General features: G+C 45.1%; 3 protein-coding genes across 3 annotated transcripts in view; 2 read left to right on the top strand and 1 right to left on the bottom strand.

The window, feature by feature from the left end:
• The first annotated feature begins 1,731 nt into the window (after positions 1-1,731).
• APOC3 (apolipoprotein C3) lies at positions 1,732-5,587 on the top strand. Its single transcript, XM_078608176.1, has 4 exons — positions 1,732-1,985; positions 2,565-2,630; positions 3,983-4,142; positions 5,060-5,587. Exons 2-4 carry the CDS (start codon positions 2,576-2,578, stop codon positions 5,154-5,156), a joined length of 312 nt encoding a protein of 103 aa, XP_078464302.1. The 5' UTR covers positions 1,732-1,985; positions 2,565-2,575; the 3' UTR covers positions 5,157-5,587.
• Positions 5,588-8,515: 2,928 nt separating this feature from the next.
• Positions 8,516-18,885, bottom strand: PSMC4 (proteasome 26S subunit, ATPase 4). The gene is made up of 11 exons (XM_078608175.1): positions 18,761-18,885; positions 16,948-17,049; positions 16,651-16,837; positions 16,040-16,186; positions 15,103-15,212; positions 14,372-14,465; positions 13,292-13,459; positions 12,501-12,577; positions 11,288-11,456; positions 10,246-10,301; positions 8,516-9,015 (listed from the first exon to the last, which is right to left on the bottom strand). The coding sequence occupies exons 1-11, from the start codon at positions 18,797-18,799 to the stop codon at positions 8,902-8,904; spliced, it is 1,263 nt and encodes a 420-aa protein (XP_078464301.1). The 5' UTR covers positions 18,800-18,885; the 3' UTR covers positions 8,516-8,901.
• Positions 18,886-19,657: 772 nt separating this feature from the next.
• Positions 19,658-25,946, top strand: part of UBE4A (ubiquitination factor E4A) — a 34,061-nt gene continuing 27,772 nt past the window's right edge. Inside the window, exons 1-4 of the mRNA XM_078608173.1 lie at positions 19,658-19,794; positions 22,409-22,606; positions 24,164-24,346; positions 25,521-25,633. Of these exons, the coding sequence (XP_078464299.1) occupies positions 22,486-22,606; positions 24,164-24,346; positions 25,521-25,633 (417 nt within the window). The 5' untranslated portion in view covers positions 19,658-19,794; positions 22,409-22,485. The remainder of the gene's footprint in view (positions 19,795-22,408; positions 22,607-24,163; positions 24,347-25,520; positions 25,634-25,946) is intronic.

Here is a 25,946-nt window from a genome sequence, read left to right as displayed (position 1 = left end):
CAAGCAAGCAAGTGAACTTAATATAAAGGATTTAATAAAGCACTCCCAACGCGAAGTGTTGCCATTCCCATCCTGTTCGTGGTTACTTTGATGCAAAGGCGCGTTGGCTATGGGGAGGCCACAACAATGAACTTTGTTCACCTAGGAAAGCCTCGCTGAGTATCAATACTTTTTAAATCCTTTATATTAAGTTCACTTGCTTAGGACCGTGCAAATCTTTCGGTCGTTTTTTAACCCACTTCCCGTGATCCAATCGAGCTGACATTTTCCACACAGACTCGTTGTGCGTGACAATTAATGTTCGTGAAAAAGTTGTTCCAAAATTTTACACTTTTTAGGACAAAAATATTATATTTAATTACCAATTGCTTAATGCTGCCATGCAATCATCTGACCCATAGGTGGCAGCCATCTCAAGCCAGAGGACGAGAGGACTCTAGCCGCCACGCATATAAAGGATTTATAGTGAAAAACTTGGTTTTTACGGGTTATTTTTTTTGTTGTTGTTGTTGTTCAGGAAGGTTCTGAATTGTGTCATTGGGCGAATCTTATGAATGACTGTTTGGCATGTGCGAAGAAAGCCGGAGCAGCTGAGATAGCCCACTCATTGGAGAGGGTAAGATTCAGAATCGTTATCTGTATGTATACTGGAGGAATCCGACGAGCTATAAAGCATTGTTTTTCACAGATGTCACTCAAGGCTCCAAACAGGCGGAACTCAAGTATCCAGATGGATTAACGTATCCATCCCTGTACGTCATCTCCTGGCTACTTAACAATAGAAGCCTACAACACATGGCATTCTCAACCAGACTCCCGTCCAGAAAACTAACATGGCTTAATCCAGCTTAGCTTCGGAGGTGCGATGAGATTTCACATTCAGGGGTGATTTGGATGTGCGCACCTCACGCTGTGCGAAACGAAACGACTGATGGATCACGGCAGGAGGCAGGTGCCCTTGCAGCCAATCTGTTTACCCCAATAATGGGCCATGCGCCTTGGCTTAATGAGCACAATCACGGCTGTTGTTTGGGAAACGGTCAGTGTGAGTGTGAGTCTGGAGAAGTCGAAGTAGCCGGTAGCTTTAGAAATCAAGCCACCTTCTTGGTGCCACATCTCAATGCTGTGGGCTCTTACCACTACAACCGCCGCCACCACTGCCACCACCGCCACCACCACCACTGCCACCACCACCACCGCCAACACCGCCACCACCACCGCAACCACCACCGTTACCGCCACCACCGCTACCACCACCACCACCACTACTACCGCCACCATTACCACGGCCGCCACCACCACTACCGCCGCCACCACCGCCACTACCACCACCACCGCCACCACCACCACTACCGCCACCACTACCATGGCCGCCACCACCACTACCACCACCGCCACCACCGCTACTACCGCCACCACCACCACTGCCACCACCGCCACCGCCGCCACCACCGCCACCACCGCCACCACACCACCGCCACCACCACTATCACTGCCGCCACCATCGTGGCAGCGATGTGGAGACACGCGTGAGCACAGCCTCAGCAGCTGAGAGACCCAAGGCAGGGCCGTGAGAATGACGGCGATGCTGACTCGTCGTGCAACGTTATTATTGTGGATTGCGCGACTGCGTAAAAAGACAGACAACATCATGTTACAGGACGGTTAAAGTTTAACCAAATGTTACAATATACGGTGGTCTTTTAAGAAAATATAACCCCAATAGTAATTCTGGTTTACAGCCTCTTCTATACACAGTGGGGGGGCGGGGGGGTGCTGGGTGCTTTCCAGATGATTTACGGCTTGTGTTGGGGAGGAGGTGGGTCAGAGGGCTTCGTCCACCCCTTTACAGCCGCAACCCAACCCAGACCTCCCTCGCCTCGCGATTATAAAACCAGGAGCCCAGCGTCCGTGTCGTTCACTCTTGCGCTGCGTTCGTTCACAAAGTCCGCAAGACACCTCGCACACCCCCGTCCCTCTCCTCGGTGAGTTACAGCGCGAAGTTCTTCCCGGTGGCCTCTGCTCACAGCGCGTGACCACATCCATCATCCTCATCATCAGGCATGGTCAATCCACTGCTGGATGACGACCTCACCCATAAGCCGGCGCCACCTCTCATCGATGCTGATAACCCGCGCAGAAGGGCTCTACTGAAACTCAACGGAACATTTTGTTAGATTGTGTTGCGAGCCATGTATTGATGATTTTTTTTTTACTTTTGCAATGAATGTGATTGCCCTTATTGTTCGCGAATCGCTTTTGTCTGCACCGAAAATTTCATTCCACACATGTGGCACTGGTGGGGGAGACGCGGGTGGTGCATCTGTCTGATCATTTCAGGCGGTCAACCCATGAAGCGCCTGGCTCTCCCCGGTGACCTCTTGTCAGCAGCATCGATCAGGCGACGCTTCACGCGACAGCCTAGAGATGCACCTAGCCTGGCACAAGCGCTGCGGCGACGTCGATGCCACGTGGTGGCGAACGACGGCGGCTGCTGTTGCTGTTGCTGCTGTCGTGTGAGTGTTCTCTAAGTGGCGTTCGCTGTGTTTTTGTTGTTGTTGCAGATCAGATCAAGATGCAGATGAAGGTGGTCGCCGTGGTCGTGGTCCTCGTGTCCATGTTCGTCTGGGGTGAGTCCTCCCAGCGAGGCGCACGCCAATTCTTGACGAGCAGATCCACCAAAGCCATCGCTCGCAATTGCATTTCGTTACCACACTGCTCGACTCTCTGCATCCCCACCACCACCACCGCCCCCACTCCCTCCCACGATCGGCTGCTGGTATAGAACTCTACTCTCCATTCACGTTGCAACCTCGATTACAAAGGCAACGCAATAACCAACGACTGGGGGATTAGTGGATGTTGTTTGTGGTTGAGTGTTTCGACGTGGTTGAGTGAAAACACTGCGCCGTGAACCGGCCGATCCGAGTTTGATTCCTGGATTACGGTGAACGTTTAGTGATACCGAGTGATATCTAAACCGGTCCCGGGATGACCCCCCCGCTCCTCCCCCATCCGCGACTCTCACTTCACCAACCCGCACTGACCGGCGTGGTGAAGTATGGTCCAACAACCGGCACGGTCAGGAGGAGGAGGAGGGCCTTCGCCCAGCAGTGGACTGACAAGAGGGGCAGTAAATGATTCTTGTGTTTTTGACACGAGCGTGATAATTGTCCGCATATGCACGAGGCGAGGGCCAGACATCGCGTGAGTGAGTGCGGTTGCGAACCAATCCTCATCTATAACGGATGCATTACGCGTACGCACACTGCTCCGAGTTTACGGACGATGCGATGGGCAGACCAGTTGGACCGATTGCCCCCGACCGTGGCTGCCAATCGGGTGCTGTTGAACAGGGCCCCGTGTGATTTTTTTGGCTTTTCGGTCCCAGCCTCGGGGCGAGGCACAGCGGGAGACGACTGCCGTTCTGGCCACACCGCACCGCGGATTTGGCCCAATATTGAGCCCATCGGTGGCCACGTCTGGTCAGCTCTGTGGTGGCCACGCGCGCGTTGCGTTGTGTGCGCTCGTGACCGGCACATGACGCTCGTGCTCCGCTTGTGCGCGTGTGTATGTACGTTGAACTTCTTTCGCGCCGTACGTAACCAACCGTGCGAATCGGAGGTGCGGGGAAGGACAACAACACTAAACACAAAAAAGCAGTTCCTAAAAGCAATTCTGCGCGCCCCGAAACCCGGCGGACCCGAGTTCGACTCCCGCTCACGGCCAACATCGGTGACAAATATCTGAACCGGTTCTGGTGGGCCTTCCCTAGGTCGACTCGGCCTCATATGAGTGCCTGGTGCGGTGTGTAAACATCATCACTGGGGAGACAAAGGCGGCCGGGCGTGGTGCTGGCCACCCACCCCCTTCGCGTGCCGTGCCGACACCTTCTTCGTAGGTGCTACTCGCCAACAGCACTTGCCCCCAACAGTCTGTTAAGGCGATGCGGGGGTGTCTTTGTCTGCCTGTGCATCTGCAGCCGAGGCACGCTACGCCTGGGATGAGAACGTGCAGGCAGAAGAACCTGACCAGGTGGGCCAGGTGCGCGACTTACTGATCTCATTAATGCGCTCGCTGACCGACAAGGCACAGGAGGGCATCACCCAAGTGCAGAACAACGAGCTCGCCCAGCAGGCCGGGTAAGTCGATTCAATCACTGGGCAACAACAACAACAACAACCGTCATTAGCCACTAAGTAGCGGTGACGTCACCGCGGTGCTTGTGCCAGGCTAGGTGCACTTAAAAGGCCACGTGAAGTGTCATAACGCCCGCTAGCAGGAGGTCATGGGGACAGACTCAAGTGCCATGGGTTGACAGACTGAGACGGCAGTGACTGAGCACACGCCCTGTCACACACACACACCTCCCTAATTCGCCTTCAAGCCTACAGGCCAAGTGTTATTTATTAGTAAGCATTACGGGTAACATGGTACACAAGAGGGAAATATTGCCAGCAGCGTCCCTGGCCACTTTGTGTCCTCCACTGCTGGTGAGGTGTTCACACCCATCCACACACTGCAGCAGGTAACTCATTCATGATGGAGTTTGTTCAAGGGAAGGCGGCTAGTGTTAACTGCTTCGCATGCTATACAGGTCGAGTGTTAACAACTTTGCATGGTATACAGGAGGTCGTGGGTTCCATCCCGACAGTGACGCCTGTATATTTGGAGTTTGCATGTTTTCCCCGTGGTCATGTAGGATTTTTTCTCGGGCCCTCCCTGATTTTCCCTCCTCACTTAGAAACGTGCGTTTCGAGTATTTGGCTGCTACAAATTTCCGCAAAAACCACTTCGTTGAGCTATCATTTGTGGCCAGGTCACTTCTGAAAAAAATCTGTACAGCTCAGCGGGCCTGACCTGATAAAATAAAACTACTACGGGTTCGGATACGACTCGTCACTGATTTTATTAATGGTCGAGAATTAACAGAGGTAGCTGGATCTGGGGGAAAAGTGTTTTTTGATCATAGTATGAAAGAAAAAAATACACAAAGATTGGTTAACATTGCAGTGTTCTGCCTTCCCTGCCGCTGACCATGATTCTCTTAATTTTCCAGACAACAACTGAAGGATGGTGCTGATGCTGTGACCCAGTACAGCCGTGATTTCCTCTCCAAGCTCTCGGAGTTTTGGTCAACACTGCGCAAGCAGTAGAGATGATACCGCATTGAAACTACACAATGCCCACACACAAATGCAGCACGCATCTCAACCACGGCTTTCATGTACGCACGCACGCACCCACGTAACAGCGACACGGTGAAAACACGAACGCAGGCGAGTCTTTTGACACCTGACTTCCCCAGTGGAAAGCCTTGATCCCAGTCGACACGTGTTTCGCAAGCATGCGAGCATTCTGCACGGATATGGTTCGGACCCAACATACAAACAGTCCAGAAGAAGAAATACAATGTTGTTGTTGTTGTTGCGAAAGTGTACGGTTATCCGTTATAACAAACATTGAGCTTTGACGCTAATGAGCGAATGTTTTAATTAAACACATTTCTAAAACGTCTCTACAATTTGTACTCATTTAGGTCACGGACACATGGACGTAATCGTTTATTAATAAAGTTTGAAATGTTTGCGCCTGTTTGTGTTCAATGCCAATGCGGCTCGAGGTTGGGTTTTTGTTGTTGCATAAGCTTACAGATTGATCAGCTTTCGCAGCACAAGCAGTGCTCGAGAACAAAATCCACTCTTAAGTGCTTCAGTGGAATCTGCTACAAAACATGCAACGCCCCTCAATGCTGCAGTTACTTGCTCTGTTGACCAAACTTAATGCAAAAGGGTTCAAACAAAAGGGTCAAATGGTAAAGTCCTTGGAACATTCATAAATGAAACGTTGAAAAGATAATTCGAATGATTTCATGCAAATTGTGTGCAAATCTGTTTGCAGTACGCGGTGGAGCAAGGCAAACACATTTTCACTCTGTATAACATCCAGAATCAGCTCTTATTTTCCGTATGCAATTACTGTAACAAGAAATGCATTGGAACGTTACAATCTATCCCAACGGTTAAACTGAAATATTGATAGGAACATTCCAGGACACTTAGTTTAAAGCAAAGGAGAGGGTCGAACCCTTCACAAAATAATCCACTAACTGCATTTGGTAATAAGAAATATTTAACAAAAACTAAAAAAAACACATTTATGTATACTCTTTGGTTCTTTCGGTAAAGTCACGTAGGTATAAAATAAAATAAATGTATTTTATTTTTCATTTAATTTTAAAATAAATGTATTTTATTTTATACCTACGTGACTTTACCGAAAGAACCAAAGAGTATGGATCCCTGCAGTCACGAAAACTTCAAATCTACGCTTTTATATAATGTACTAGTAATGGCAGAACTTCACGACTTCAGGAAGTGGCCTCGAAGCTTGCCATAACGTAAGGGACCGTGGCCAATTACAGGCAACGTTAGTTGACCGTGGACAATTAGACCCAAGCCGAAACATAACATATAAAAAAGGTTTAAAAACATATTTTTTATGATAGAATATAGTATGGGCATCAGTATGACATAAGTATACCAAGTTTGCAGTCGATACCACATTGGGAAGTGGGTTAAAATTGGGTTACAAGATTTGAGGATACGACAACAACAACAGAGTGAGTTAATATAAAGCATGTAATAAAAATATCTAAAAAAAAAGTATTTTTATGATAGAATATAGTATTGTCATCAGTATGACATAAGTATACCAAGTTTGCAGTCGATACCACATTGAAAAGTGGGTTAAAATTGAGTTACAAGATTTGAGTATACAACGACAACATCAACAACAGAGTGAGTTAATAGAAAGCGTGTAAAAATAAAGAGGACCGATTCACGTAACGGTAAAGGTTTTTTTGCGTGTAATTTACAGCAATTTTCCAATCCAATGCTGGATGAAAGTCTCCTCATGCCGTGCCGGTCATGGGGGTTAACCATACTTCAACACTTTAATCAGTGCTGGTTGAAGAGGCAGGCCGAATGAGCAAGTTTATTTTGCTGCTATAAATTGCTACATGAGCCACTTCGTTGAGCTATCATTCATGGCCAGGTCGCTTCTGAAAAATAAGCTAATAGGACAGTGGTCTTTACCAGGTAAGAAACAAAAAATTGAGTTGTATTTGTATATCTATTTCTCCCCCCTTGCTCCTCCCCCTTTCTTACCTATATAACCTCTTACCACGGCAACTCTCTCTCCCACTTCAGCAAAAAAATGTCTTGCTGTGGTTTTCCCACCTGATTATGATTGCTTGTGTTGCAATCGAAACGTCGTGATTTTATTTATTTTATACCAACGTGACTTTACCGAAAGAACGAAAGAGTATGTGAAAAAGAGCTGCATAGCTAATAAGATTCCTCCAGTATACATATTCTAATTCTAATATCACTCACCACTTATATAGTTATATGTGGCCCGGAATCGAAACAAAGTTGTCTATTATCATTGCCAGAACGATTGGCTATGTATGGTGTGAAAGAAGTTCAACATACGTATGAGAGCAAATTGCCGAGGCCAGTGGTTCTCAACTGTTTTGGATCCACTGGCCACTCCCTGGAAACCCTCAGGTTTTGTACGGACCACCTTGCAACAATGACATCCAGCAATTCCTCGTTTAAACACGGTATGTTGAACTTCTTTCACACTACACGTAGCCAACCGTGCTAATGGAAGGACGGTAGATGCGTTCCTGAAAAGCGCCACGTTAAGCGATAACAATTACACCATAATTTTACAATAAATTAAGACTGCTCTAAATCGTAGTGTGTGAAACAGTTCTGCAGAGCACTTAAAACGAAACTATTTTATGTTACCAGGTAGGGCTCACCGAGCTAAATAGCTTTTTCAGAGGTCACCTGGCCACAAATGATAGCTCAACAAAGTGGCTTATCATGGTTGAAATTTCTAGCAGCCAAATACTCAACACACATGTCGATTCTAAAAGTGGAGGGGGAAAACCGGAGGACCCAGGAGAAAATTGCACACGACCACCGGGACATACAAACTCCAAATACACAGGCATAAGGGTCAGGATCGAACCCACAACCTCCTGTTATATCAGGCGAGGTAGTTAACATCTCGCCAGGGGCATCCTTCCCCACAGCCTCGCAGACCAGAGGTTGGGAACCACTGGCCCAGGCAACATTCAAGCTTCTAGATTTGAAGCTTTCTTGACTGCAAGGATCCATGCTCTTTGGTTTTTTCGGTAAAGTCACGTAGGTTAAAAAAGAAAACAAATAAATTAAATCACGACGTTTTGGAGGCAACACAAGCCTCCGTCTTCAGGTGGAACCGTCACAGCAAAATTACTTGATACAGTAATTTTGCTGTAACGGTGGCTTGTGTTGCCTCCGAAACGTCGTGATTTAATTTATGTTTTCTTTTTAAACCTACGTGACTTTACCTAAAAAACCAAACATTCAAGCTTGTTCAATAAAATGTGAATTTGGGCATATAAGTTGTGCTGCACTCCTACCGACACACTACTCCAATAATAAATGCGGACAAGTAGTTTTCCACAATTAACTTCATTTATTATAAAGCAAAAAAACAGATAATCGTGTTCTTTAACCTTGTTCTATAAATGACTTGTTAAAAAGTCAGCATGTGGTTTCATGGTGTTACTAGCCGGCCAACAATCTTTGTAGCCTCTACAATGACAATAAATTGTGCTCACAAGAAGCCAGTAAAGTTCTTCAGCTCAGACTGTTAACGTTTCACGTGCAAGTCACCGTTATAATGTAATGTCAATACATCAACCCTGCTGCAAACAACTCAACGTGGTTAGTCTCCTGTGTCTACGACGTCCGTTAGACACAAAGGCAAAACAAAAGTGTGAAATCTGTGTTGTGAATGACCACGTGAGGGTCGTCGTGTGAGAAATCTCCCTGTGCTGGCTTATTTGTAGAACTCGTGCTCTTGTTCATCCTTCTTGATGTTGTTCTTGTACGCCTTCTCAAAGTCCTTGGCCAAGACGATGTATCGGTTTTCCCGCACTGCGAGCATGCCGGCCTGCACAGCACAAGCGATCGCATCTCAGCACACTTATACAGATACTGCAACACTTCCCGATGAGCAGTTTTTCTACGTACGGTGCAAAAGAAGTTCAACATGCATACAACACAGACCAAGTGGCTCATTGGTAGAACGGGTCCCACATTTTAGCACACTTATACAGGTACTGGACACAGGCCAGGTGGATCAGCGGTAGAATGAACGGCTCGCAATTGGAAGGTTGCGAGTTCAAATCCTTGTCGGGGGTCAACTCAGCCCATCATACCTCATGGGTCGTTAAAATGAGTACCACTCTGTGGGCAAGGTCAACAGTGGATGTCCTATGGACATTCACACCAGCTATAGAAATGAGGAATAACCTCCGTGGTGCAGGGATGTAAGCGCACCACCTTAATGCTGTTTTGCGCAGGAAATCACTTTGACTTGACTATACACACTGCTGTTTCACAAAATGCACTTACATTTTTTCCATGCAACAACTTGTATTTAGTGTTTAAATACATGCAATCATTATGAGACTTTAATTGATACAGTTCAACCGATTCACTACCCGAGGGTAATCATGTCACCCCTTCACCCCACCACTCTGACAATCGCTGTCACTTTATTACAAATGCAATATTGGGTTGTCCTTAATGTACACGTTTATTAGCCCTCATACACAGTCCTTTTTGGCAATCTACTGCTGGAAGAGGGGCCTCCCCACCAAGTAGATCGCGTGGGTGATATAACAACTGGTCAATTCAATGCGAGTTGGTAAAAGCAGGGAACATAGAAATGGGAACACAAGACATGCAGTCTCACCAGCCGTGTCTCAACAGGAGCTCCACTCCCCCTATTCCACACCCCTGCATCTCTCCTCCCTGGCTCCTCCCCCCCTCTTACCTTATATAATCGCTCGTTACAAACAGCCCACTACAGTCATTTTTTGTTTCTTACTGTGGTTGTCCCACCTGATGACGGAAGCTTGTGTTGCTTCCGAAACGTCGTGATTTAATTTGATTATTTTTATTCTTTTTTTTTCACCTACGTGACTTTACCGAAAGAACCAAAGAGTCGAGTAAAATGGGAGTTTGCTGCACTGCCCTCTACTGCCCACAATGGCCCATGGTATATGACACCAGTTTTATGCATAGCGGTTTACTATCCTTGCACTAGAGAGAAGACGTGACAGAATTGGGCAAAATGATTGGAGATTTGGGTCATAGGCGTAATGAAAGTCCTCACCTCCTGGCAGATGGAGTTGATGTCGGCTCCAGAGATCTTGTCTGGCCTTGCAACATCTGAACGATGATTCGTTAAGGTAGCCGACATAAAATATTGTAGACCATCTTTCATTTGTATTATCCGTCATTAAGTGTCAACTGTTGCCCCACTAAATCTTGATTTAAAGCTTTCGTGAAGGGAAATAATAAAATAATATTAATATAAAAAATATATCATTATTTTATTATTTCCCTTCTACGTGACTTTACCGAAAGAACCAAGAATATGTTGCCCCACTTTCTAACAAACGCTTAATCTGTTATGACGGGGCCACTATAACTCTTGTAAAGATGATCCAATATGAACCAAACTATACTTTAAAGCTCTATTGCTGTTAGGGCCTTACTATTTTGAAAACTGGAATTATTCACAAATATTGAAATGCATTTTGCCCGGGAAACACTACACGTCGGCTGCCGTAATGCCAATTCTATACTTGCGAAGAGGAACGAATCATGGAAAGCGTGACGTAATCAACTTATTTTAACATCACAAGTCTGGGCTGCACCATTGGAACCTCATTTGCCAGTAAAAATATGATAATTGTTTTTTTACCCTTCTATCTGGCAACAAAACTGACACCTTTTTTTACAAGGAGTCATGTTTACATAGACCACAATACCTGCAGTCATAATGCAAACAAAAAACATAACTCTGATAATGTGCACTGTCCTTGAAGTTGATTGGTCCACACCCGAGACAGCTTTCCTTAGAGCCTTTGGCGTCATCTGGTCCAACCCATGTGAGACTAGGCTCTAAGGAAAGCTGTCTCGGGTGTGGACCAATCAACTTCAAGGACAGTGCACATTATCAGAGTTATGTGTTTTCTTTGCATTATGACTGCAGGTATTGTGGTCTATGTAAACATGACTCCTTGTGTAAAAAAAGGTGTCAGTTTTGTTGCCAGATAGAAGGGTAAAAAAACAATTATCAAGTCTGGGCTGCTTGACAAATCATGAGCCCTCGAGTACAATCCCACGATAGATGAACAGCAGAAGGATACAATCCTCCAGATCGACCTCCTCGGAGAGGTTCATCTTGGCGGTGACGGTGGAGAAAATGAGGCGTTTCTGCCGGCGGTCCGGCATGGGAAACTCGATCTTGCGGTCAAGCCGGCCCGGACGCAGCAGCGCCGGGTCCAGGGTGTCTGCACGGTTCGTCGCCATGATCACCTGACACAAAAACAAATTAAATATTGGGAATCTCAAACGTCGTACTCAAATTGTTAATGTTGTGAATTTACTCTGCAAACACACCGGTAGGCTCAAGGAGTAACTAATTGGCACATTTTGTTTACGTGGCAAACCTTACTGGTTGGCTGTCGGGTGGTGGCCGGGTTAACGACACATTTATACTCATGTGATCTAACCCAAAAACACCTTCATTATGAATGATATTGGTCGCGAAAGCCTACGTGTCAAGTTAGGAATCTCCACCAACAATATTTGCAGAATTCTATATTTGAAGTTTTTGTGACTGCAAGGATCTATACTCTTTGGTTTTTTCAGTAAAGCCATGTAGCGGAAAAGAAAATAAATTAACCAAATAAAAAATGAAAACAACTAAATTAAATCAACTAAATGAAACATTTTGTTGTTTTCATTTCTTATTTATTTTTTACCTATGTGACTTTACCGAAAAAACCAAGAGTAATATTTGCAGAAACCGATCCATTTTTACACGCCAACAAACTCCCCGAAGATCTTCAGGATCGCCTTCTCTTAAGTACTCTGAGGTCAAGGCTCATTTTATTGGGTGATCAGCCATTTGCTAGTACAGCTCCCTGGTTTTGGAGCACTTTGCCTCTGCTAATAAGAGTATTTAGACATTTAAGTCTGTTTTTAAAACTCACCTCTTTAAATTAGCTTTCATTCCCTATTTATGGCCATTTGCCCCAGCTCTGTTTATTTCCTGCTTTCCATACACGGGGGTATATTGGGATCTACGAATTAAATGCGACTTACAAATGTCAATAATACAGGAAGTAACAACAGGTCCACACTGCCCACCAGGGATTATTTGTCTGTCTGTCTGTCGTGCATAGCCACGCCCTCGACTTATATTTCATAGAGCGCTTCGGGCCGGCTCAGCACCACGTGACGCGCCGACACGGATCGCACGAATGCGCTGCCCACTCCGAAGGAACGTGTTTATCAACCGCAATTGGTTAACCATCTCCACTTCTCAATTGTAGTAAGTGCCAAGGTCATGCTCACCTTCACATTGACAGTTTGATCAAAGCCGTCCATCTGATTTAGAAGCTCGAGCAGAATGCGCTGCACCTCTCTGTCAGCTGCACACAAGAGTGGACAATGACATACATCCACAAGGGGCATACGTGTAAACAATCTCGGCAAAACAATACAGGATGGCAATGTCATGTCTGTGCAATGCAGAAGATGCGTTTAATGGCATTTATAATAATTTATTTGTTAACTTTTACAATGTTCTTATTTTCAACAATTTGTACAAATGATTGTACCATTGGTGTCATGTTATCAGGTTTCTATTTGAGCTCTTGCATTCAGATCTTGCGCAGCAGTGCAACTCTTCGTTTAAGAGGATGGCCACGATAAGCAGATATCAGCACATCCCTTCAAGTGACCTCTAGTTCCCACACTAGACGGGAAATGTTCACCACGGGATAAGAACCCTAATATTTGTAATTATCAGAGCTGCAATTTAGCTAGCTTCTGTGCAGAACCTCATTTAACGGGATGGTTATCTGGGTTGTCATTGGTGACGGGACTACCGGTACTTGAAACTAGGATCTCAGCAGTGCCAGCAGATCAGCTCTCTGACCCGAGTTACCCAGTGACATCTAGCACCTACACAATTTTAATGGACGAAACAAATCCTATTGTGCAATTACATTTGGATATGTAGCTATATACTTGGTGCATTCGTGATTTAAGATGACTCAACGTTGTGATATGATCATTTGATGCATTGTTCTAAACTGTATGCGCGTCGCCGGTTTGGGCAACTGCGAGCGAACAATGCCCACCTCCAGTCTGCGCGTCAAATCGCTTAGTGGCGATGGCGTCAATCTCATCGATGAAGATGATGGCTGGGGCGTTCTCCTTGGCCAGACGGAAGACGTCACGCACCATGCGTGGGCCCTCGCCCAGGTACTTCTGCACGAACTCGGAGCCCACCACACGGATGAAGGCCGCTGCACACGGCCAGGAGCAGATTTAAACCATAAATGCCCGCACGTAAAAAAAAAAATCACGCGATGTGCTCCAACGCACCAGGACCACAGACATAAACGATGCACGGACAAATTAAACGTTGCTCTGTACCAAGAAACCACCGCGCCAGATTGTGTCATCTCGACGTATGTTCAGTTTTCGTCAGCTGTCTAGCAATGATGTGCCAATGTCTCCATTGTCAACAATGATCGAGCAGCTTACCAAAGCAATGCATTTCAGCAGTTTTATCACGAGCAAAAAGTCTTACTCAGATTGTAAATGTTGTGGATTTGCTCTGCAACACACCGGTGTGCTGTACTAGTAACCAATTGGCCACGTTTTGTTTACATCACAAACCTTACATGGTTGGCTGTGTCGGGGGGTTGCAGGTTAACGACACATTTATATTTATGCGATCTAACCCAAAAAGACCTATATTATGGAGTTTTTTCATGATGGAATTTGGCCCGTGGTGTTCGATTAAACAGTTAATGAGCAATGTTGAGGTTTTGTCTTTAATATGGAGCCGCACATGTTTACTTGCAAATGACCACGTGCCCAATCGGTTTCGATTTTGGAAATTAAGAAGGGTTAAGTCTGGATAGTCCTTGGATGAGAAAATAACAGGGCATACTAGGGATTGTAGGCTTGATGTCTGGGTTGGCCAGGGGATGGCAATATGACAATTAACTGCCTAAACGTATCTGGCACTGGGTGTTGTTGCTTAATATTTGCGAGTTTCTAGAGGTTTTTTTGCGAGTTTCCTCCAGTAACTCTCATTTCCCAAGATGTAGCACTCACAAATATAAGTCAGCTAATATCCCTTTGCAGGAACCCTCTTGAAATAAGTACCGATGAAGGCCAGCTTAAATGGGCCGGAATGGGCTGCTTACCTGTAGTGTGGTGAGCTACGGCCTTCGCCAGCATTGTTTTGCCACAGCCAGGCGGTCCGTACATCAGCACTCCCCGAGGGGGGTCAATCCCGATCTGGGTAGACAAACACAACTCTGTGAGAAACACTCGATAAATAAAAAAGGGATCTGCATTGGGTATGAATTGTTACGAATCCCCTAAAATCCACACATGCCTTAAGTGGCTTAAGGTTTCAATGTTATTACGTAATTAAGTCAGATGTGGAAAATTAAGATAATGTAACAAATGAAAAACAATCTGTTATTTGCAACGAGTAAGCTGTTCAACAGTTGTAGAGTGTCAGAATGCTGGCACATGCCTGCAACCAAGTGGGTTCTGGTGGCAAGTGTTGGTTTATTAGCACGGTCGGCTAAGTACAGCGCGAAAGAAGTTACACATACATATTAAAACGGATTTGTAAACATTTAAAATCCGCTCGGAGTGGAATTGTAAACCCGGCTGTGCCAAACTCTGAAGAATGCTTTCTCCTCGTACGTGTTGGATTTTCTCCAGGAAATCCGGTTTCCTCCCACATGCAAAAATGCTCCTTAAGTAACAATTAGTAAACAAAACCAAATGCAGCACTCGCCAAACAAACAACCTGAAGGTTTCACTCGTGAAGCCGGACTGGCCTGGAACAACCTGCTATAGTTAGTTGTACAGTAGAAAAGTGTAAGTGCTCTACAGAGGGTAGCAGCTCTGAGCGAGGCACCTGCTTGTAGAGGTCAAAGTGTGTGAGTGGCAACTCCACAGCTTCACGGACTTCCTGCTTCTGGATGTCCATCCCTCCGATGTCCACGTACGTCACGTCCGGCTTTTGATCTGCCAAACGTACAAAGGCGTTCCGTCCTGAGTAAGACCATTTCTTTTCCCGGTGCCTATTTCCGTTGGCATAGCTCACGAGATTGTGATGAGTAGAGCACATTACCCAGCTAACTTTGGATGGCCACCCACCATAGGTGCTGACAAGCACACATTTGAAAATTGTGCTAATCACTCACTATTTGTATCGTTTGGAAGTATTATTATGGATACCTTTAACAAATATCAAACGGGTCCAGACCAGATATTTCACTTGTTGGTTCCGCTTGTGGCGACGTAACTATAGCGGTTCTGAATTTATTTCTGGCCAAATAAAATTAATTACATGGTAGCCATTTGAAATGAGTGGGTTATAAAATAATTCACTCTTATTAGCCATAAAGATAAATTGGTCCTACAAAAGTGTTGCTACCTTACTTAAATGGTAAACATTTCTGCCCTGGTTCATGGATGAAAATATCCCTTCAAGTTACATACATACATACATCTCTCCCATAGGAAGACTGATTTGCTCTGTAAACAATTATAATTTTGGTCACTAGTTTGTCTGTGATAATGGGCAACATAAATAAACTGAAAATGTTCATGCCATAATTGTCAAGTCTGGACCGTGTTACATTCTTCTTGCAAGGTCTCCTATGAAAGATAAAACATACAAGCTGTCACTACATTCCCCCCCCACCCTCCGTTTAATCTTTTTCAGATCAGTTTGTGGCCAGCCACAAATCAGTTCCGTGTTATATTCGCCACGAGAAGCATAGCGGAACGTCAGGGTGCTAGGTGCTGCTGTTCTTGTCGTCGACACACAGGTGCAAGAACCAAAGTACCTGCGGTGAGCATAGTGATGCTGCTGTCAGCCTCGGGGGGAAGCACGTCCACCAGTGCGTTGCTGTGCTTGTGCAGTGCCACCGAGGCACTGGGCTTCAGCAGCTCGCGGTCGATGGTGCTCAAAATCCGCACATAGTAGTTAGATCCTGCATGGCGAAAACAGCAGTGGGTTCCGTTAGCCACGACATCACAAGTAGGTGAATCCAGAGGGTTAACTTACACTGGACGTGGTGGCACACGCTGCGATATGGTACTTAGGTGAAGGTTGGTGTAAAATGTTGATTTGTGAAACAACCAAACCCGCTTTGATAAATCCATAGCTTACAAATGTTAAACGTGCCAAATGAATACAGCGTTCATACTCAGTTCTTTCGGTAAAGTCACGTAGGTAAAAAATGAAACAAAAATTAATAAAAATAAAACAATAAAATCACGACGTTTCAGAGGCAACACAAGTCTCCGTCATCAGGTGGGACCGTCACAGCCAGATATGCTGCATCAAGTGAGGGAGGGAATCAAGATGCAAGCTCTTAAATACCAGTTAATACGTTGCCATTAATAAGGTCACATGAGACACAGGTTCTTAAACGATATTGTGCACAACACCAACCAGTGGTGGAGCCAACGATGCCAGTGTTCTGATCAACGGCTTCCAAGAACTGCCCAATGACGAGGGGGATGCTCTGGATTCTTTTGACCTCCTCCTGCGCATGCAGGTACTCCTTCTTGAGATTCTTCTGCTCATCCTTGATATACTCCTCCTGCACCTCAAGGAATTCCAGCTCCCGCTGAAGCTTCTGCAATGGGCACAAAGAAGAATGTGCATTTTTAGCCAGAGCTAACACATCTACTAGGAATTGACACAAATAACCCACCCGCACCCCTGCTTTAGGAACGGCCTTGATACCTTGAACTTGGAGTAGAGATCTTCCAGATCATCAGGCTCAGGTGCCAGGAAAGACAAACTTGTCTGGGGCCTACTGTCAGGCACCACGGTCAGGAGCTCCTCCTGATATAAGCATACATCACATCAAACAGAAAGTAAAGAGACATCAAACAACACAATTCAACTGTAGTAGAGGCCTGCATTATATAACAGGATTAATACCACAAGCACACTTAAGAAACAGGATACCTAGCAAACAGCATTAAGAACGAAAATAAAACATTTCAGTAAAGTCACGTAGACATAAGAAAAGAATAAAAGAACACGACGTTTCAGTCGCAACACAAGCGTCCGAAACGTCGTGTTCTTTTTTTATATCGACGTGACTTTACCGAAAGAGCCAGAGAGTATGGATTCGTGCAGTCACGAAAGCTTCGAATCAAGATAAAAACATTTCATTTTGCAAAACAATCGGCTGTTTTCATATTGCCAGTTGCTCTACGAGTTTGTTTGACGACCAAAAAAAAATAAAGTAACATTTAGCCGCATCACTGTAGAGGCCTTCTGGATCGATGCTGCCCCGCAGTATTTGTTTAAGCAGCAAATCATGGGCCGGCGTCAAGTTTGTGAGTGTTAGTTATGCTATGAACGTAACACCTCAGAGACCAAACAGGGTTAAAAACATCATGAGGCCTACTATTATATTAGGGTTGAAAAAAAAAATATTCTCCATCGACCACATACTATTATATCATATTCTGGAAAAAAGGCAATGGTTTTTAATTCAGTTTTCAGTTTCATTTATTTGGTATAGCCCTGCGAGCCATTCGGCTCTTGAATCGGGTGCAACCGCAACAAACAAAAACATGAACAAGAAAACATCTTAAAGTGACCAAGTGCAAACAGAAAAATCCAGGAAAAAACTGCTAAATATTCCAGAAATCCAGGAAAAAACTGCTAAATATTCCATTTTTGCTGTGCAAAAATGGCAGTGGGATGCAAGTCAAACCACAACCACAAGACAATTTTGATTTAAGCCATCATTCTTACTCCGTACTAAAACAAACAAACATGGCCATGCGTAAGTGGTGGCTCTAAAAAAGAACTTTTGTGTTGTGCTTTGAGGTCCGAGCTGGGCGTTCAAGCGCGCTCGCCACGGTGTGAAACCCATTGCTGTAGGGCGCCTTATACATCTAAATCATATTTATTACAAACAAAAAGCAGTCAATGAGATACAAGAGTGTATGTGATGCAACACGGATCGGTAGTAAGCCATTACAAGTCTAGATATGAAGCTTTCGTGACTGCAAGGATTCATACTCTTAGGTTTTTTCGGTAAAGTCACGTAGGTATAAATAATACAAATACTAGAAATATTTTTTTTATTTCTATTATTTTAATAATAGAAATATTATTTTATTTAATAGAAATAATATTTTATTTCTATTATTTTTAATAATTTATTTATTTTTAATAATAGAAATAAAATACTTGATTTAATAGAAATAATATTATTTCTGTTCTATTTCTATTATTTAATTTTACCTACGTGACTTTACCGAAAAAACCTAAGAGTATGAAGCCATTACAAGTCTGAGCCCCGAGGGCCGGGCGGTGATGCGGGGACAGCGGCCAAGTCCGGCAGGCGGGGTCGCTAGGAAAAACGTAAGGCTCCGTAGCGGCCTACCGTATGACTTGGCACTTATTAAAACGCGGTGAGAGTGTGCCGAGCGCGGCCTCGCGCTGTGTATCACCGGCAGCGTTAGCTCGCCCGCAAGCGACGCTCGCACGGCGCTGTTGATGTTTCTCGAGAGCTCAACGAGCTCAGCTTTACCTGGACTTTCTCCACCACCACAGGGCCGCTCTCGTCCATTGCTGAGGTGTCTGTCGAAGTCACGTGGGCGTTCGTTTTATTGGTCACTCGTCCGCCACCGGTGGAGGAAGAGGGGGGTTTGGAAGATGCTACCGGAAGATGGCTGTGCGTTTTATTCAGAGTGCGTCTTCTGCCACCGGTGTTGGCACCGAACACGGAAGATCTCCACCGAATACGGAAGATCACCACCGAACACGGAAGATCACCACCGAACACGGAAGATCACCACCGAACACGGAAGATCTCCACCGAACACGGAAGATCTCCACCGAACACAGAAGATCTCCACCGAACACGGAAGATCTCCACCGAACACGGAAGATCTCCACCGAACACGGAAGATCTCCACCGAACACGGAAGATCTCCACCGAACACAGAAGATCTCCACCGAACACGGAAGATCTCCACCGAACACGGAAGATCTCCACCGAACACGGAAGATCACCACCGAACACGGAAGATCTCCACCGAACGCGGAAGATCACCACCGAACACGGAAGATCTCCACCGAACACGGAAGATCACCACCGAACACGGAAGATCACCACCGAACACGGAAGATATCCACCGAACACGGAAGATCTCCACCGAACACGGAAGATCTCCACCGAACACGGAAGATCTCCACCGAACACGGAAGATCTCCACCGAACACAGAAGATCTCCACCGAACACGGAAGATCTCCACCGAACACGGAAGATCTCCACCGAACACGGAAGATCTCCACCGAACACGGAAGATCACCACCGAACACGGAAGATCTCCACCGAACGCGGAAGATCACCACCGAACACGGAAGATCTCCACCGAACACGGAAGATCACCACCGAACACGGAAGATCACCACCGAACACGGAAGATATCTACCAAAAACGGACGATCCCCACCGAACACGAAAGCGCACGGTCTTCCGCCCGTTTCGGTGGACATCTTCCAGACTCGGCAGAGGAGGCGTCCGGGCGCTTCGCCGTGTGTAGACTTCTTCTCCTCACGGTAACGAGTCGCCTTCGTTCGCGCTGACGGGCGGTTAAACAGCACAACGCTAAGACAACAAACAACACAATACACAACGCCAAGTAGCGGCTGTTAATTGTTTAATTTTATTTATATATAAAATCAGTACCCCCCACCCCCTCTCATCGCGGCGCTTTCGCCAGGCTATTGTGGGGGGCTACACAAGGCCGACAGGCAAGGCGCGAGGTGTTTCGCGTGCGACCTCTGGATAAGAAATAAATAAAACGTTTTATCGTTGAATTAACTCGCCGTTTGGTTCATGAATTACCCCTCAGCGCTGTTACGTTAATGTCGCGTCAAGTGCCACGGGGCGGGTTGGTTACGTGGTGGCTAGCCGCTCGTTGTTGTTGTGGTGCCTGGCGGTGCTGGCTTCAATGGCTGAACGTGGGCTCACTGGTGAACGGGAGGCAGTGTTGCTTCATCGCGTTCATTATATTCGTCGGGGTTTCCCCCTGCCACTGAAGACGACGGCAAGAGCTCGACGTTTCGATCTCACGGGCATTGTCAAACGCAAAACAAAATATGGAGGTTTTATACAGCGAGAGAGATTGAGAGAGCGGTGGCGCAGCTGTTAGCGCACTGCCACGAGTTTGGATTTCTATATATCTATGACAGTCACGGCTATCGTGGGTTGGTGGCGCATTCTGTCTTAACCGGTCCCGAACCCGAGGGAGAGAGAGCCATTCACCACTACACAACCCTCACTGACCGGCATGGACAAGAATGGTCAAGTGAATAACCTCCCCCATCTACACCGCGTGGAGAGGAAGCCCTTTAGCGGTGGATTGTCAAACACGGGGGCTGTGAATGACAATTTGACATAGGATGGGGGTGTGGAGGTGGTTTGATGAAGCACACGCAGCGTGCGTGGGTGGGTGGTTGATCGTGCCACGTAGAATAGAAGATAGCGAAGTGAAAGTGAGACATGATAACATTCTCACGAGCCTTGCGTACACTGCAAAGTCAAATGAAATGATTACCAAACTCACCGGCACTCCAGTGAGAAAATCTGCACATTTTGAAATTCCAGTAGATTACTTGAAACACTGAATTCGTCTATGGTCCAAATGTATGTAAGATAATAGAAATGTCAGCTGGCAGCTAAAGTAACAAGAACAACCGCTGTTAAACCACCGAAGTGATGATAACCCTTGTTAGGTGCACATTGATGTTTTGAAGGCTCGCTGGCAAGAATTCGCGGGACAGACCCCCAGGTGTTATGGGATGACTGGCAGATACACCACCAGTGCTCGCCACTGTGCCAACTTTTGCTGCGTTTTCGCTGCCCTGCGTTCTGCTCGTTCTTGTGAGCGTCGCTCCTCTGCCAGTTGTAGGAGGGCGACTGCCTGCGAGAGTTACCACGACAGAGATGGAGCGATGACATTAACTATTGTGCAGGCGCTGCAGGGATATTGCATCGCGGAACCATGAGGGATGGTGGTGGCGTCTGGAGGCCTTTATCCAGCATCTGATGATAGATCGTGACTGATGATAAATTCGTCTTGAGTAAAATCCAGTTTATGCTAATGATGGGGCACCCACTGGTGCAGGCAGCATCAGGCATGGGCTGTTATTCATCAGCCAGCCAACACGTGTGTTTTGCTTGTTTGTTTTACAATCGCATGCAAATTGACTGAATGAGAAGTGGAAAGATAGACGTGCAGTGGAGTCCATTCTTTAATACCCTAGTCATGAGGAAATGCCAACTAGTTGTATGGTTTATAAATACTTTTCACAATACCCTGATTGCCATTACATATGTTGCACATTGATGAGTAATTATTTTATACCATTTACATGGTGGCTAATGAACAGGTAAAATTACGCCACTTGCGATTAAATGAACATGTTTTACTCATCACCATCCCCAGCCATATTCTGTCCACTGGTGGATGATAGCGCACATCTCTAATTCAGTGCTTTGGAGGTAATGGTCAGTGGATCATACACATGTCTGAGACTTAGCAATCCTTTCGTCTGGAGATAGCAATACAGAATGTGACAGGCCATCTATGTGGACATTTTTATATCCTCGTATTTGTGAGTTTTCTATAGGTACTTTGTTTTCCTCTTAACAAGTGATTTTGTCCAAACATCCAAAAGTATAAACTTCCTCAAGTCTTCTTGGTTCTTTCGGTAAAGTCACGTAGAAGGGAAGTAATAAAATAAAAATAAAACATAATAAAATAATTCTCACGACGTTTCGGCCACAACGCAAGCAGCCGTCCTCAGGTGAAACCAGGTCTGTCGAGACGACAGCGTCTGACGGCTGCTTGCGTTGTTGCCGAAACGTCGTGAGAATTATTTTATTATGTTTTATTTTTATTATTTTATTACTTCCCTTCTACGTGACTTTACCGAAAGAACCAAGAAGATGAATCCCTGCAGTCACGAAAGCTTTAAATCGAAATTCCTCAAGTCTTCAGAATTCCTAGATAAGTCGTTATTTGATAACACTGTGGAGATGTAAAAATGTGTTTTGTTCTTCACTTGGTTAGTTTTAAAAGCGATATACCCTTTATCCAATTGATTTGAACAAATGTTTATATTGGAAACTCATTGATTGCATGTTTTTTCTGTGTGGTGGTTACAGCAACAGATAGGCTTGGCTTGGCCTGGCCAGAAGAGAACTGCTGATTCCGCGGACTCCAAACTGTCGGATTAGTAGAGATGAATGACCGTGAGAATAACAACATCTCGACCAACCCATTCGCAGCGCTCTTTGGATCAGTGGCTGATGCAGAGCGCTTTTCAGCCAAACAGGGCCAACAGCATGGTGACAAGATTGAGGGTGAGTGTGAACGAGCAACTCTTAATTATCAGCATTTTTCTCCCCCTAGGTTTTTGCTCCTTAAAGTAGCTGTATTTGATGGAGGGCATGACGATTTGGTGGAACACTGAGACAATTATCTCAAGGTCCTGAATTTAAATCCTGGTTGGTGATGTATAAATCCCCATAAACTGGGGTTAGTATTCCACTTGTCACTGTGTGAGCAGGATGTGATCGCATCTGAATAAAATGAGTCCTGTCATAGACAAGTGGAGATTTATTTATCAGCTCAGGAAAGCCATTTGAGATGAGTGCTGTATAATGCTCATCCTGCAGAAGGAGTGACATGACACTTCATCTGACCCTCAACACTCACCAGTGTATGCAAATATATAGTGGGAAAACCCATTGAGATGCCATGTTCTCCCCCTGGCCCCACATCCCATGCCCCCCTGCATTCTCCACCCTCTCCCAACCAACACCATATGCCAATACTTTGTATACTTCAAAAATGAGACTGGAGCTGACATCACATGCCAAGCTATTATTACAAACAGTATAACGGGTATATAGCACCGGATTTAATAAGCCAAATTATTGGATGAAACATCTTATATGATTAAAATCTGGACCTTATTGTAAAATACATATAAGCTTTTACATGATACCTTTTTTTCTCAAATCCATGTGTATTGGTCTCAGAGTTCTTCGGCAAGCACACGTATGTATGTTGAACTTTTTTTTGCACTGTACGTAGCCAACTGTTATTTGGAGGTGCGATGGAAGGACAACAAACTAAACAAAAAAATCAGTTGTATAACATAACACTGTACATAGCACAATATAATATTTAGCGTTATTGTGCAGAATAGTAACAATAAATAACCAGGCACTATATCTCCTTCATATGCCTGTCCCTCCATATTAAAAACAAAAGTTGTTTTACACTTCCAATCTATCACACATTATGTATTCCTGGAAGGCCTTTTTGGTTGAGTGAAAGTGTAAAATGTACTTTTATTATTAACTAGTTTTACTACCCGGCTTCGCCCGAGACTTGGATTCTTGTCTTGGATTAATAGACGGCCTACGCGGAGGGTTGGGGGGGGGATGCGTGACGTCAGCAGGCACATTGCGTAACGCTGCCGCATGCATCACAGATGTGACGTCACTGCTCACTTGCCGTGCAAAATATATCCATTATTGCGCCCCCCCATAAAATACAAAAGTATATTGTTTTGGCATTGTGTACAGTGGAAGCTGCCCACATGCCAAATTTCAAGTTTGTTGCATGTCGGGAAGTATGCTAAACATTTCGAACAGACACACATATTCACAAATTTCCCTTTTATATATTTCAATGTGGAGGGACACGTAAGTAGTAATACTATTTAAGTAATAGTATAATTGTAATTCACTTATCCAGGAAAGCCACTCTTGAGTAGTACACATTAGCCACTGATTATATCGATATTTTCTTATGCATGATAGCAGGACCACACGTTATCACTTTTTAAATTGCACACCAGTCTGCTGTACATGTGGACGGCAAGTAACGACTTGCACCTCGTAAAACAGATGAGAGCCCCACAGAGGGTTTCACGGAGAGCAGCAGCAGCAGCAGGTCAGAGAGCGCCGACGAGGAGACAGAGGACTCGGTGGAGGCGTGCAAGCGGGATTTCCGCAACCAGCAAGAGACCTGTGTGCACCTCAACCTCAACCACATGATCCAGCGCGTCTTCCTCATCACGCTCGACAGCAGTGAGTCAAAGCAGCGCCTGCCGCACGTTGCCCCGCGCCAAGCAGGGGTCAAAGATTGATTTTGCTCATTGCTAGTAACCTGCGTAAGTGTGCCGGTGGCATTGCGTGTAACGTTTGGAGGGATTCGCCGAGTCGACCGACTTCAGCGTGGCTTTGTGTGCTCCAAAATTACATTTTTGGCTTTGTCAAGCGATGAAAAGTTAATTGAGTTTTGTTTGGTTGAATTTGTTTACCTTCAGTTCAGAAATGACTGTCGTCTTTGCAATGCCCTGGAAAGGGCACTATGTAAATCCTCAATAGAATAGAATGCTGTTTTTATGCAAATTTCTGAATGTATTTTGCAATATTCTTGGTTCTTTGGGTAAAGTCATGTAGAAGGGGAAAAAAAAATATAACACAAAAAATGTATCTGCAACACAAGCAATCATCATCAGGTGTGATGATTGCTTGTGTTGCAGTCGAAACGTCGTGATAATTTTATTGTTTATATTTTTATTATTTTATTATTTCCCTTCTATGTGACTTTACCGAAAGAATCAAGAATATGAATCCCTGCAGTCACGAAAGCTTTAAATCAAAATATTTTGCAATGTTTTGGAATTTTGCCTTTTTTTTGCTTTGGATGCAGAAACAAAAGGCGTCTGCTTTATAGGCCATATAGTTTGTCTTTTTTAAACACTGCTGTTTGATATCACATTATATTTATACCCTGTGCGTCCCTTGCACAAATGTACAGTTGTCTTACTGGTCACTGACCTGGTCATAAATACTATTTATGTACTGTGTATGTTGTGCAATATTTATGGTGTTAGGTTATATCTGTTCATGATTGAACAGCTTACAAAGTGGATGTGCTATCTCCAGCTTGTGTTTTTTTTTCAACATTTCAAAAATACAAAATTCAATGCTAAAATCAAATGTTTCCAAAAACATTATACAGCATACATGTGTGTAGTTGTGCAGACACCTGTGTGGGGAGCAGTGGCACAGTGGTTAGTGCACTGCGCTACAAAATCGGCAACCTGAGTTTGATTTTTGATGCAGTGTGGAAACATCAGGATTGAGGGTGTTGTGCTAGCCATACCACCGCCCCAACGCATCCTTCATAGTTGCTAACAGCACTTAGTCTTAAAGGCCTCCATGAAGGGATATTTATATGTGTGTGCGTGTACAGGTGAACCCAGCACTCGGAACAGCAATGGGATCCCACCATGCTGCGTTTATCTGCAGGAGACAGTTGCGCAGCCAGACGCACAAGATTGGCTCGATATGGACAACTTGGAGCAGGTAAGTGGTCGCATGCAATTGTAGAGCTGCTTTCTGACGGACAACGGAAACGGTTTCCGTATTTCCAGCAGATTGCTTCGTTTTAATATCTCACAGGCACATTGTTGGTACGTGAATACAAATGAGTGCTTACAATGCGATGCTTTTACTTGTTTTGTGTGGCACATTTATTCTGAGTGCCATTGCTCATGATCAACAATTTAGCATTAGCATAGTGCGTTCATGCATCAGTCAGTGCTTGGTCTGCTCTGGAATGGATAATGTGTTCGGAAAAAATGAAGATGTCTGCATGTGTCTTTGAATATGGAGTATA

Source organism: Lampetra planeri, chromosome 29, assembly GCF_965212315.1.
Source record: "Lampetra planeri chromosome 29, kcLamPlan1.2.h2, whole genome shotgun sequence".
In the NCBI taxonomy this organism is placed as follows: Eukaryota; Metazoa; Chordata; class Hyperoartia; order Petromyzontiformes; family Petromyzontidae; genus Lampetra; species Lampetra planeri.
The sequence above is the reverse complement of the archived record's forward strand: the minus strand, read 5'-3'. Positions and strand labels throughout refer to the sequence as shown.